The sequence below is a fragment of the Erythrolamprus reginae genome, chromosome 3 (genome assembly GCF_031021105.1).
Source record: "Erythrolamprus reginae isolate rEryReg1 chromosome 3, rEryReg1.hap1, whole genome shotgun sequence".
Classification (NCBI taxonomy): domain Eukaryota; kingdom Metazoa; phylum Chordata; class Lepidosauria; order Squamata; family Dipsadidae; genus Erythrolamprus; species Erythrolamprus reginae.
In genome coordinates, this window is record NC_091952.1 from 258,299,839 (window position 1) to 258,313,944 (window position 14,106).

Sequence of the window (14,106 nt, forward strand, 5' to 3'; positions counted from 1 at the left end):
TTGTTTTAACTGTGAGGAATAACAGTTCTCAGTATAGATCACATTGAAAATATTGAGATGAGGTCCACTTCCTCCTGCGCTGATTTGTTGCAAAGGAGGGAGGGAAGAAGAAGGCGCCAAGGGTGCATCCTCCAGGTCCTGGTTGTCGTGGACCACTGAGTCGAAGGCTTTGCAAAAGTCAATATAAATTGCATCAATGGATTTTCCTTGATCTGGGTGGGTAGTCCAAATGTTTTTGCAGTGAAGTAGTTGTAGGTTGCAGGATAATTTCTTTCTGAATCCAAATTGCTTGTTAGAGAGTAGGTTATTAGATTCTAAGCAAAGGGTGATTGATTGATTGATAATTGATTCCATGATTTTACATGAGACGCATCATAGTGATATTGGTCTGTAGTTGTCAATGAGAAAAGGGTCTCGTTTTTTGAAGATGGGGATGACTATTGCTTTTGACCATAGCTTGGGGAGTGTGCTGGTCCTGAAGGATTTTTGGAAGGACATGCCGGACATGATTGGCTTGGGTCTGATTCAGCAGGGCTCTTCCTAGGTTCTTATGTTCTTATGTTCACATGAGCTCTGCCATAGGGCAGCAACAGTTTCTCTCCCTAAAGGCGGGAAAGAAAGGGGCCCATTGCAGGCCCGCTTTCCTCCCCGCCCCTTGGCTCTCCACCACCTCCTCCTCCTCCTCGACACCGCCAGACGCTCAGCAGCGGACCGCGGTGAGTGGACAGGATATTTGGGAGCTTATTATATCTATGTGTAAAATCTCGTGCACTGCCGCGGGCCGGATAAATGGCCTCAGTGAGCCGCATGCGTCCCGTGGGCCGTAGTTTGGGGACCGCTGCTCTAGATTATGGGGAGGGCAAAAAACAGGAAGTTGGGAAATGGGGGAGTGGTGTGTGTGTGTCATACACATATGCATGGGGGATGAGGCAGGGGGAGGGGCGGTATCACGCACACATGTGCATGTTTGAATTATGAGGTGCGTTGAATTATGCATTGAATTATGTGGTGCATTGAATTATGTGGTGCATTGAATTATGTGTGCATTGAATTATGGGTGTGGGCACTTGTGTGTATGCAATAGTGTGCACACACACGCACTTTTGGCACCCAATGAAAAAAAGGTTCACCATCACTACAATATTATATAAGCCTCTCTCAATACATATGCAATACTATAAGCATTACTTACAAAATACATTAAACAATCATTTGAATACACAGTTCTACAGCATAGTTACAAAGACAAACCAGAAATAGCAAAGAGTAATCAGAGACGGGTTTAGGACATTTAGCCTCCGCCAGTTGGATGAAGCTCTTTCCTCCGCAGCAGCTGATCGGCCGCTGCCTTCACTCCCTCGCCCAAAGGCCCCTAGCTCTTGGCCCCAGCCCTTTGGCCACAAAAATCCAAATTCATCCACAGCCTTTTGGCCACATGGGACACTTCGCCACCATCCAATCAGAACAGTTGTTACAAAATGCTACTTTTGGAAGGAAAGAATGGGACAGTTTGCTCTTTCATACACAAACACACACATTGAATGATAGAGAGGGAAGGGACCTTGGTGGCCATCTAGACTGACCCCCTTCTCATTCAGGAGACTTACAGAATGATAGAGAGGGAAGGGACCTTGGTGGCCATGTAGTCTGACCTGACCCACCTTCTCATTCAGGAGACTTACAGAATGATAGAGAGGAAAGGGAACTCAATGGCCATCTAGTCTGACCCACTTTCTCATTCAGGAGACTCACAGAATGATAGAGAGGGAAGGGACCTCAGTGGCCATCTAGTCTGACCCACCTTCTCATTCAGGAGTTTTACAGAATGATAGAGATGGAAGGAGCCACAGTGGCCATCTAGTCTGACACCTTTCTTGGCTAATGATCTCTCCCTGTTTGCAGAGAGAGAGAGAGGTCCGTTCATGCTGTGAGCATCTAGACGATCCCATGCCTTTTTCACCCCTCCTCTCTCCATGTGGACAGTCCACAAAGTGTCTGGGGGGGAAGATTGGAGGGCTAATGATCCCTCCCTGTTTGCAGAGAGAGAAAGAGGTCCGTTCATGCTGTGAGCATCTAGACGATCCCATGCCCTTTTCATCCCCTTCTCTGTCCAGGTGGACAGTCCACAAAGTGGGGGGGGGGGAGAAGAGTGTTGGAAGGGACCCTGAAGAAAAAGAGAGAGAGAGAGAAATTCAAAGGGAGATTTAGAAAGGAGCTTGTAGCAATGTGTTCCCCCAGCCAATGTTCCTTTTGCATCTGCCTCGAGGCATCGTAAAAATTCCACAGATAATGATGACAAGCAGGTCATAAAGGGGCCCCAGACAGCAACGAGTCTTCCCTTTTGTCGTTTGCTAATAGAATCCTACCTATCTCTCTCTCCCACCCACCCGTCTTTTGTGAGGACCAATCTGATTGGCTTCCCAAATTAGCTTGTTGTGAGGCAGGGAGTTCCACCAGCCAATTTAGCACCCCAGAAATTTTACCGGGAGACCAATTCTCCTGCTTGTGAAGAGGGCTGGACTAGATGGCCTCTAAGGTACCATCCATCTCTATGACTCTGTGTCAGTTTCCTGCTTGAGGAGGGGTCCTGAGTAGAATTGGTATGTGTGGGTGTGGGTGAGTGTTTGTGGGTGTGAAAGAGCTCCCAAGGCCCCCTCCCCATCCCACTTCTGGGGACCCTCAAGACGAATGAAGGAGGGGTGAAAAGAGGCATGGGTCCCCAAAGTGGGGGGGGCAGGGGGCTTTGTGGGAAAAAATTGGGAAGGCTAATGATCCTTTCCTTTTTGCAGAGAGAGAGAGAGAGGTCTGTTCATACTCTGGGCATCTAGATGATCCCATGCCTTCTTCTGCGTTCATGTGGAGAGTCCCCAAAGTGTGTGGGGGGCTTTGGGAGCTCTTTCACACACACACACACAGAGACCATCTAGTGGCCATCTAGTCTGACCTGACCCACTTTCTCATTCAAGAGACTTACAGAATGATAGAGAGGGAAGGGACCTCGGTAGCCATCTAGTCTGACCCCCAGCTCAAGCAGGAGAATGGAGGGGAGCGCAGAGGCCATCTAGTCTGACCCTCAGCTCAATCAGGAGAATGAAATGGAATGACAGAGATGGAGGGGACCTCAGAGACCATCTAGTCCAACCCTCTTCGCAAGCAGGAGAATTGGTCTTCCGGTCAAATTCTTGGGCTGCTAAATTGGCTGGTGGAACTCCTTGCCTCACAACAAGCTAATCCTTTAAAAACTAATTTGGGAACCCAATCAGAGCAGTCCTCTCAAAAGAGGGTTGGGAGAGACTGCTAGGTAGCAAAGAAGTGAAGGCTGGTTGCTGTCTGGGGCCCCTTTACGACCTGCTGCTCCTGCTAATCTTTGGGATTTTTACGATGCATGGAGCATTTACGACAAAAGAAAGTGTCAAAAGAAAGATAGGCAAAAATTTGGAGGCCCAAGACGTGGGGGTAGGGTCCACCCCCGCCCTCCACCCATGCACATTTGACAAGAGTTGGAAGGGACCTTGGTGGTCACCCAGTCCCACCCTCTCCTTCCACCCATGCACATTTGACAAATTCTGACCTGCTAAATTGGCTAGGGGAACATACTGCTCCCAAAGCTCCCTCCCCCTCCCACTTCTGGGGACCCTCAAGACGAATGAAGGAGGGGTGAAAAGAGGCCTGGGTCCCCAAAGTGGGGGGGCAGGAGGCTTTGTGGGGAAAAACTTGGGGAGGCTAATGATCCTTTCCTGTTTGAAGAGAGAGAGAGAGAGAGAGAGAGAGAGAGAGAGGTCTGTTCATACTCTGGGCATCTAGATGATCCCATGCCTTCTTCTGCGTTCATGTGGAGAGTCCCCAAAGTGTTTGGGGGCTTTGGGAGCTCTTTCACACACGCACACACAGAGACACTCACATGATCAGCAGCAATGAACTTTTGTTTTCAACAAAGCTAAGCTCCAATGCTTATCCCATCAATAGATATGGAATCAAAATCACCAAGTACAGAATTTAGTTATAAAAAAAGGAACATGTGGTAAGCTGTTCCTATATCTCCTTGAAATGCTAATTGTTTCAGGAAACTCCTGTTTCTTTGGTGTGACATATGGTAAAGGGGTCATGAGGTCTATTGCCCCAACTGAATGGGACCCGGTATGCCAATTTGTAGAATGATAACTCCTATCTTTTCCTCACTCTTTTGTTAATTCCTGTTTCTTTGAAGATGAGGAGCGTTTTCACACACACAAACACACATACACACACAGAGACATGTTTGTCTTTGGGTTGCACTCACCCGTTCTGGGGTTTTGGGAAATGTACAACATTAACACTTGATTTCAATTGGAAGCAATGAACACTCACACTTTGGAATGAGTTTGTCCTTTTCATTCCTCCTGCCTCTTGCCCAATCTGTGAGTTTTGAGTTAGTAAATCCTGCCCATAGAGTAAACCCCCAGGGACTCTCCTTTCCTGAAGTCCCTAGCCCACCTGTATCCTCCCAACCACCCAGACCGCATGTCCCAAGGAAAGAGAGGAGGGAGGGGGAAGACCCAATGTGCACCTTATTTCAAAAGAAGTCCCTGCGCCCCCTCCTCTTTTCCTCTCCCCTCTTTCCAAGAAGAGTCATAAAGGGTCCCCAGACAGCAAAATGCCTGCACTTCTATCCATTGCTGCTGATCATGTGTGTGTCTCTGTGTGTGCGTGTGTGAAAGAGCTCCCAAAGCCCCCCACACACTTTGGGGACTCTCCACATGAACGCAGAAGAAGGCATGGGATCATCTAGATGCCCAGAGTATGAACAGACCTCTCTCTCTCTCTCTCTCTCTCTCTCTCTCTCTCTTCAAACAGGAAAGGATCATTAGCCTCCCCAAGTTTTCCCCCACAAAGCCTCCTGCCCCCCCACTTTGGGGACCCAGGCCTCTTTTCACCCCTCCTTCATTCGTCTTGAGGGTCCCCAGAAGTGGGAGGGGGAGGGAGCTTTGGGAGCAGTATGTTCCCCTAGCCAATTTAGCAGGTCAGAATTTGTCAAATGTGCATGGGTGGAAGGAGAGGGTGGGACTGGGTGACCACCAAGGTCCCTTCCAACTCTTGTTAAATGTGCATGGGTGGAGGGCGGGGGTGGACCCTACCCCCACGTCTTGGGCCTCCAAATTTTTGCCTATCTTTCTTTTGACACTTTCTTTTGTCGTAAATGCTCCATGCATCGTAAAAATCCCAAAGATTAGCAGGAGCAGCAGGTCGTAAAGGGGCCCCAGACAGCAACCAGCCTTCACTTCTTTGCTACCTAGCAGTCTCTCCCAACCCTCTTTTGAGAGGACTGCTCTGATTGGGTTCCCAAATTAGTTTTTAAAGGATTAGCTTGTTGTGAGGCAAGGAGTTCCACCAGCCAATTTAGCAGCCCAAGAATTTGACCAGAAGACCAATTCTCCTGCTTGCGAAGGGGGTTGGACTAGATGGTCTCTGAGGTCCCCTCCATCTCTGTCATTCCATTTCATTCTTCTGCTTGAGCTGGGGGGCAGACTAGATGGCCACCAAGGTCCCTTCCCTCTCTATCATTCTGTGAGTCTCCTGAATGAGAAAGTGGGTCAGACTAGATGGCCACCAAGGTCCCTTCCCTCTCTATCATTCTGTGAGTCTCCTGAATAAGAAAGTGGGTCAGACTAGATGGCCACTGAGGTCCCTCTCCTCTCTATCATTCTGTGAGTCTCCTGAATGAGCAGGGGGTCAGACTAGATGGCCACCAAGGTCCCTTCCCTCTCTATCATTCTGTAAGTCTCCTGAATGAGAAGGGGGTCAGACTAGATGGCCACCAAGGTCCCTTCCCTCTCTATCATTCTGTAAGTCTCCTGAATGAGAAGGGGGTCAGACTAGATGGCCACCAAGGTCCCTAACCTCTCTATCATTCTGTGAGTCTCCTGAATGAGAAAGTGGGTCAGACTAGATGGCCACTGAGGTCCCTCTCCTCTCTATCATTCTGTGAGTCTCCTGAATGAGAAAGTGGGTCAGACTAGATGACCACCAAGGTCCCTTTCCTCTCTATCATTCTGTGAGTCTCCTGAATGAGAAAGTGGGTCAGACTAGATGGCCACCATGGTCCCTTTCCTCTCTATCATTCTGTAAGTCTCCTGAATGAGAAGGTGGGTCAGGTCAGACTACATGGCCACCAAGGTCCCTTCCCTCTCTATCATTCTGTAAGTCTCCTGAATGAGAAGGGGGTCAGTCTAGATGGCCACCGAGGTCCCTTCCCTCTCTATCATTCAATGTGTGTGTTTGTGTATGAAAGAGCAAACTGTCCCATTCTTTCTTTCCAAAAGTAGCATTTTGTAACAACTGTTCTGATTGGATGGTGGCGAAGTGTCCCATGTGGCCAAAAGGCTGTGGCTGAATTTGGATTTTTGTGGCCAAAGGGCTGGGGCCAAGAGCTAGGGGCCTTTGGGCGAGGGAGTGAAGGCAGCGGCCGATCAGCTGCTGCGGAGGAAAGAGCTTCATCCAACTGGCGGAGGCAAAAAGTCCCATTCCCTCAGAGACAGAGCGAGAGAGGGAGGGAGAGAAAAAGACAGAGAGAGAGAGAGAGAGAGATATATGCTTTTGGCTCCCTCTTGTGGCTAACTGCAACACTAACTCTTAAAGCTATAGTGTTATAATTCATTTAAGCATACATTGATCGTTTGTTTATATATTGCCAGACACAACCAGTTATATACATAGTACCAACACCCTCCATTCTCTCCTGCAGGTGCCAGGGGCAGAAACTTGGCCTTAGGGAAGCCGACCAGCCAATCTTCCATCCATCGCCATAACATCATTGGGTCCGCGGACAAAGCTGTGGACGGGAACTGTGCTGGGAACTGGTACAACAAGTCCTGCACCCACAGCCGAAACGAGATGAACCCCTGGTGGCTTGTGGACTTGGAGGAGTCTCATAATGTCTACGTCGTGGTGGTGAAAAACCGGGAGGACTGCTGTGGTGAGAGGCTGTATAAAGCGGAGGTCCATTTAGGAGATTCCCTGGTAGACTATGGAAGAGCCAACCCTATGTAAGTTGTTCTCAGACAGTCACCCCCAACTGGGCTCCTCCAGCAGTTTGGGGCATCTCCCCACGCCCACACCCAGAGAATTCACAGCCAGTGCAGGTGATTTTGGGGAGCTGTTGCGTCAGAGATACCGACTTTGTCCTGGGGACCAAGGTGTTCTGAGTCCGTTAGTGTGGAGTTTGTGCAGTCACCTCCCTCCATGGCCCCACCCAAGAGACAGGGAAAGACCTCATACCACCTGGCTAAGTTGTGTTATCAGTTGTTAGGGGGAGTGTGTGAATACCACCTGATAGTTAATTTTTGCTATTATTTATTTATTTATTTATTTATTTATTTATTTATTTATTTATTTATTTATTTATTTATTTATTTATTTATTTATTATTAATTTGATTTCTATGCCACCCCTCTCCAAAGATTTGGGGTGGCTTACAACATATAAGAAAAACAGTAGATTACAGCTAGGCATACCCTCACTGGGGCTTGAACCTGCAACCTTTGCCTTGTAAGGCAGAGAATTAACCTCTAGGCCAGTGTTTCCCAACCTTTTTTGAGCCGCGGCACATTATTCACATTTACAAAATCCTGGGGAACATTGAGCGGGGGGGAGGGGCGGAGGGGCTAAAAACGTTTGGACAAAAAGACCCTCTCTACCGCCCTTTCACCCTATTTTTCTCTCTCTCCCTCTTTCTTTCCCCCTCTCTCTCCATTCTTTCTTCCTTCCTTCCTCTCTTTTTTGCTCTTTCTCTCTCCCTCCTTCCCTCCCTCTATGTCTTTCCCTCTCCCTCTTTTCCCCCCTCTTTCCCTCTTTCTTGCTTTCTCTCTCTCTCTTTCATTCTTTCTCTCTCTCTTTCTATCTCTTTCTCCGTCTCTCTTGCTATCTCTCTTTTATTCTCTCGCTTTCTCTCTCACACACTTTCTCTTTCTCTCTCCCTTGTTTTCTCTCTCTCTCTCTCTTGCTTTCTCTCTCTCTTTCTCTCTCTCTTGCTTTCCTTTTCTCTTTCTCTCTTGCTTTCTTTCTCTCTCTTTCTCTCTCTCTTGCTTTCCTTCTCTCTTTCTCTTTCTCTTGCTTTCTCTCTCTCTCCCTCTCTCTCTCTTTCTCTCTCTCTTGCTTTCCTTCTCACTTTCTCTTTCTCTTGCTTTCTCTCTCTCTCTCTCTTGCTTTCCTTCTCTCTTCCTCTCTCTCTTGCTTTCTTTCTCTATCTTTCTCTCCTGCTTTCTCTCTCTCCTCCTTTTTATCTCTCTCTCTTTCTCTCTCATACACCACGCCAGCAACAGAGAGAGAAAGAGAGAGAGAGAGTGGAGAGAGAGTGGAGGGTGGCTTGCCGGTCCGCGGCCCCCTGGATCAGTGGCCCTGCATGGCCCCAGCGCGGACTCCGCCGTCGCCTTCGCCTCCGCCCCCGTCTGGGTCTGCAGCAAAGAGGCAGCAGCCACATCCACCCCTTTGCCCTCCCACGTGTCCACAGCACTCAGCACCCAGCCACACGCCGCCTCCGCCTCCCAGTAGCGTGCCCGACTTCTACCTGCAGGAACGCGTGGTGGGGCGCCACGAAAGGCGGCCCTTGAAGGCCGCCACGGCGCCATTGTTGTCGCCATGGTGCAAAGCCACGGAGTCCCGGATCGCTCACTTCTCCGGCCAGTAAGCCGGCTGCCTGGGAAAGTGGCGTGCTTTTTAAACGTGCACTTTTCAAACATGGCGCTTTCCTGGGCAGCCGGCTTTGCTGGGCAGAGAAGGGGGCGATTCGGGACTGCGTGGCTTTGCGCCACTTCAAAAGTTTCTGTGTGGGGGGGTTCCTAATGGCTGCGTGGGTGCACGCCCATGCAGCTTAGAGGCAACAGTGGCTGGCGCCCTCCCACCGGGCCCCAAAAGCTCTCTTGCTGTCACTGCCAGGGAAGCTCCAGCCGGGCTCGCGGCACACCTGACCATGTCCCACGGCACACTGGTTGAAAAACACTGCTACAGTATCCAATCGCTTCAGCTCTGTACCAGGGAAGGGTTATATTTTGTGTCGAATCACCCTGGTGTATTGAAGGAACATCACAGCTCCTTTTTTGCCTCTCGGCCCAACCCAGGGCCATTTCCAAGGCAGTTAATTTTATTGATAGCCAACAATTCTATCTGTATGTGTCACATGTTTTTGCTGAATTTGAAAATTAAGGGAGACTAGGATAGATCTATTTCGGCCTTATTTTGGCCTCATCAGCTAGCCATACCCTCACTGGGACTTGAACCTGCAACCTTTGCCTTGTAAGGCAGAGAATTAACATCTAGTTCAGTGTTTCCCAACCTTGGCAACTTGGAGATATCTGGACTTCAACTCCCAGAATTCCCCAGCCAGCATTCACTGGCTGGGGAATTCTGGGAGTTGAAGTCCAAATGTCTTCAAGTTGCCAAGGTTGGGAAACACTGCTCTAGGCTACAGTATCCAATCCCTTCAGCTCTGTACCAGGGAAGGGTTATATTTTGTGTCGAATCACCCTGGTATATACATACATATATATATGTATGTATCACACACATATATAATTGAATATATATATATATATATATATATATTCAATTAATTGAACTATTAGAGGCATAATGGGGTCACAACACCAGAGGCAGCAGAGGAGGAGAGGTCTGGGCTGCGGCTGAAATGGGGCTGCCCTAGAAGATTCAGGGCAGTGGTGGTAGGGGGACAGTGTTCTCAGGTGAGCTTGAGGAGACTTGAGGGATCCAGAAGGGCTGCTCTCCTAACGTGACCTCTCTTGCCCCACAGCTGTGGGATTATCCTGAATGCCAGACCAGGCTCCATCACCACCATCTACTGCAACGGGCACAAAGGCCGCTACGTCAGCATCCACTTACCTGGGAAGAACTTCTTGACCGTCTGTGAAGTGGAGGTCTACGGCACCAAGTAGAGAAGCCAGGCCTTGTGTTGGGGAAGGTCAACGTTCCTGCAAAATGTCAACGGTTCTCCCAAAAAATCCAAATAAATGGGCTACTGAGATGCGTCCTTGGGTTTCCTCTGGTTCTTGGTTATCCGAGGGAGGGGAGATTTGCCCCCCCCCCCGTCCCCTGTAATGGCCAGGGCATCTGCTGTGCAGAAAATCATGGGCAAGAGGTGGGCTTTTTTGTGTCTCCTTAGAACAGACCCTGGCCGTTGTCCTCAGCAAGAATGCAGAATTCAGATTAACAGAATTCGAAGGGACCTTGGAGGTCATCTAGTCCAAACCTCCCACTGAAGCCAGAGACCTTGCACCATTTCTGACAAATGGCAGTGCAGTCTCTTCTTGAAGGCTTCCAGGAATGGATCTCCCATAATTTCTGAAGGCAACTTCTCTTCCACTGGTTGATCGCTCTCACCGTCAGAAAGTTCCTCCTTATTTCCAGGTGGAATCTCCCCTTGGTCAGTTTCCATCCGTTGTTCCTTGTCTGGCCTTCTTCAGGTGCTTTAGAAAATTCGTTTGTTTTCTTTCAGACCTTTCAATACCCAACTAGGTAACATCACCAGTGATATCTTCTTCTTTCCTTCCTTCCTTCTTTCCTTCTTTCCTTCCTTCCTTCCTTCCTTCCTTCCTTCCTTCCTTCCTTGTTTGTTTGTTTGTTTGTTTGTTTATTTATTTATTACAGTTGAAAGGGACCTTACAGGTCATCAAGTTCAACCCCCTGCTTGAGCAGGAATTCCTTGGTCAGCTTCCAACCGTTGTTTCTCATCCAACTCTCTGGTGCCCTGGAAAATAGTGTGCCCCACTCCTTTCCGTGGCAACCCCTTAAGTACCTGTATAGAGCTATCATGTCCCCCCTGGCCCTTCTTTTTACTAGACTATCCATGCCCAGTTCCAGCAACCTTTCCTCGTATGGCCTGGTCTCTAGTCCCCTTATCATTTTAGTTGCTCTTTTCTGCACCCTCTCTAGAGTCTCTATATCTTTTTTCAAGTGTGGTGACCAGAACTGGATGCAATACTCCAGGTGTGGTCTGACCAGGGCCTTATAGAGTGGTGTTATTACCTCTCTGGTCTTGGAATGTATCCCCCTGTTCATGCAGCTTAGGATTGTGTTGGCTTTTTTAGCCGCTGCTGCACATTGCTGGCCCATGTTTAGCTGGTTATCCACCAAGACTCCGAGTTCCCTTTCACAGTCACTTATGGTGAGTGTGGTTTCGCCTAATTTGTATGCATGTTTTGGGGTTTTTTTGCCTAGGTGCAGGATTTTACTCTTCTCTACATTGAACTTCATTTTGTTCGTTTCGGCCCACTGTACAAGTCTGTCTAGATCTTTCTGTATCCTGTGCCTATCTTCTGGGGTGTTGGCCACTCCTGCCAGCTTGGTGTCATTTGCGAATTTAATTAATTCCCCCTCTATTCCCTCGTCTAAGTCGTGGATAAATATGTTGAAGAGTACTGGGCCTAGGACTGATCCCTGTGGTACCCCGCTGCCTACCTCTTTCCATGTGGACATAGGACCATTGAGGGCTACTAGCTGGGTCCGATTGGTCAGCCAGTTTTCAATCCATCTTGTTATGTTACTGTCGATCCCACTCTTCTTTACTTTGGAGAGTAGGAGGTTGTGGTCCACCTTGTCGAATGCTTTGCTAAAGTCTAAGTATATTATGTCCACTGCGTTTCCTTCCTTCCTTCCTTCCTTCCTTCCTTCCTTCCTTCCTTCCTTCCTTCCTTCCTTCCTTCCTTCCTCCATCCCTCCCTCTGTCCCTCCCTTTCCCTTTCCATTTCCCCTTCCTTCCTTTTTCCTTCCTCCCTTCCTCTCTCCCTTACTTCCTTTCTTCCTTCCTCCATCCCTTTGTCCCTCCCTCCCTCCCTCCCTCCCTCTTTCCCTTTCCCGTCCCTCCCTCCCTTCTTCCTCCCTCCCCCCCTCATTCTTCTACTCTCTCCTACATTTGGTGGTGTGGGTTGGGGGTGGTCAAGGATGCAGGTCACACTCAGGCCACTGAAGGCCCAGGGAGTGACTGAGCCAATGGCTGTGGGGAGAATGGCCCTGCCAAGGATGCCTGGGGGGCTGCAGTGGGCCTCTTCGCTTCTTCTCCCTCCCTTCCCCCAGGCACAGGTGACAGCATAGCGGTCTTCCAATATCTGCCAGAAAGAAGGGGGGGGAGGGGATTGTCCAATTATTCTCCAAAGCCCCTGAAGGCAGGGAGGGCAAGAAGCATCGGATGGAAACCCAACAAGGAGAGAAACAGCCCAGAACTAAGGAGGAGAAACGTCCTAAGCAGGGAGGACAATTCACCAGTGGAACTGCTTGCCTCCAGACGTTGTGGGTGCTTCTTCACTGGAGGCTCTCAAGAAGAGCCTGGACAGCTGGTTGTCTGGAATGGTGTGGAGGGGGAGCAGGGGAATGAATTAGAACAGTGTTTCCCAACCTTGGCAACTTAAAGATCTTTGGACTTCAACTCCCAGACTTCCCCAGCCAGCAAATGCTGGCTGGGGAATTCTGGGAGTTGAAGTCCAGATATCTTCAGGTTGCCAAGGTTGGGAAACACTGAATTAGAAGACCCCCAACACTTTTATACAATCACTTTACTCTTCCACTCATTGAATCCATTGACTACCAGGAGGCATCAGTGATCCATGAAACCAAAAATAGGACCCAGGACACACAAACCACAAGCCTGGAATGCTGTGAAAAGCAAAAACAAAAGCAGGGTAGATGAAGGCAGCTGTGAAGATGTCACAGCCACCCCCCTTCAAGAGTCCTCAAGCTGCACTTCACTGTGAAATATCCAAAAAGTCTTTATAAACCCTGGAGCAGTCCATAATCAAACAACACTCGTCCTTCTCCAAACGGCTAATCTCACACACACACCCTCAGCCACACTGGCAATTTATCAGCAGCCCCATTAGCCTAATTGCCCCAGCCACAGGTGTTCTTCCTTATCTTCCATAATACTTGCGCAGTTGTTCACTTCTCGTCATAAACCTGTGCCTGCGAGCATCCATGAACCCCTCTTCCTCTGAATCTAATGATGCCTCACTAATGGGGTCATTAGCTAATGGGCTGCCTATCACTACCTCATCATCCGATCCTGCTTCACTCCCAAAATCTTCCCTTGACACAGAAGCTTCACTGTCCGAAGCTGTTGGCAGCAAAACCAATCTCTGAGAACATGAGGATTCTCCCAAACCAACATCCACAGTCCTGGGAGCATGAACTGGCCCAGAGCCGACCACAACAGAAATAAGGAGGAATTTTCTGACAGTGAGAAAAATCAACTGATGGAACAAAAGTGGCCTTCGAAGGTTGTGGGAGTTTCATCACTGGAAGCTTTCAAGAAGATACTGGATTGCTATTTATCAGAAATGGTGTAGGGACTCCTGCTTAGGTGGGGGGTTGGACTAAATGACCTTCAAGATCCCTTCCAACTCAGTTATTCTGTTAAAGGTCTTGCTAGAACTTGCCAAACCAGCCTGGTGTGAATGGAAAACCCAGGTGTTCAGAAGTGGGAGTAGTTGTTATGTCATCTTACCTGTCCAGGTACATAGCAGCACATTTGTCGTACAAACCAGGACTTTCATGTCCCCAGAAAGCAGGTGCCCTTCACTAACCTGGCGTTTTGGAAGCTTCTTTTCAAACACACTGGGGAACATAGAGGGGGAACTAATTAAATTTGCAGATTTGATACCAAGCTGGCGGGAGTAGCCAATACGCCAGAGGAAAGGCTCAAGATACTGGTCACCACACTTCAAAAGAGACATTGAAACTCTGGAGAAGGTGCGGAAAAGAGCAACTAAAATGATTAGGGGACTAGAATCCAAGACTTATGAAGAGAGATTGCGGGAACTGGGCCTGGATAGCCTAGAGAAAAGGAGGGCCAGGGGGGACATGATAGCAGTCTACAGGTATTTAAGGGGTTGCCACAGAGAGGAGGGGGTCACGTGGTTTTCCAGGACGCCAGAGGGGCAGATGAAGAACAACGGTTGGAAGCTGACAAAGGAGAGATTCAACCTGGAAATAAGGAAGAACTTGCTGATGGTCAGAGCGATCAACCAGTGGAACAGCCTGCCAGCAGACGTGAACTCCCCAACTTTGGACATTTTCAAGAGGAGATTGGACGGACATTTGGCTGGGGTGCTGTAGGATTTCCTGCTT

The 14,106-nt window shown here is 48.9% G+C and overlaps 1 protein-coding gene across 1 annotated transcript in view; it reads left to right on the top strand.

Annotated features, from left to right (window-relative positions):
* Nucleotides 1–14,106, top strand: part of LOC139165529 (uncharacterized) — a 114,065-nt gene that overhangs the window by 58,120 nt on the left and 41,839 nt on the right. The window contains exons 8-9 of the mRNA XM_070748708.1: nucleotides 6,722–7,022; nucleotides 9,782–9,920. Of these exons, the coding sequence (XP_070604809.1) occupies nucleotides 6,722–7,022; nucleotides 9,782–9,920 (440 nt within the window). The remainder of the gene's footprint in view (nucleotides 1–6,721; nucleotides 7,023–9,781; nucleotides 9,921–14,106) is intronic.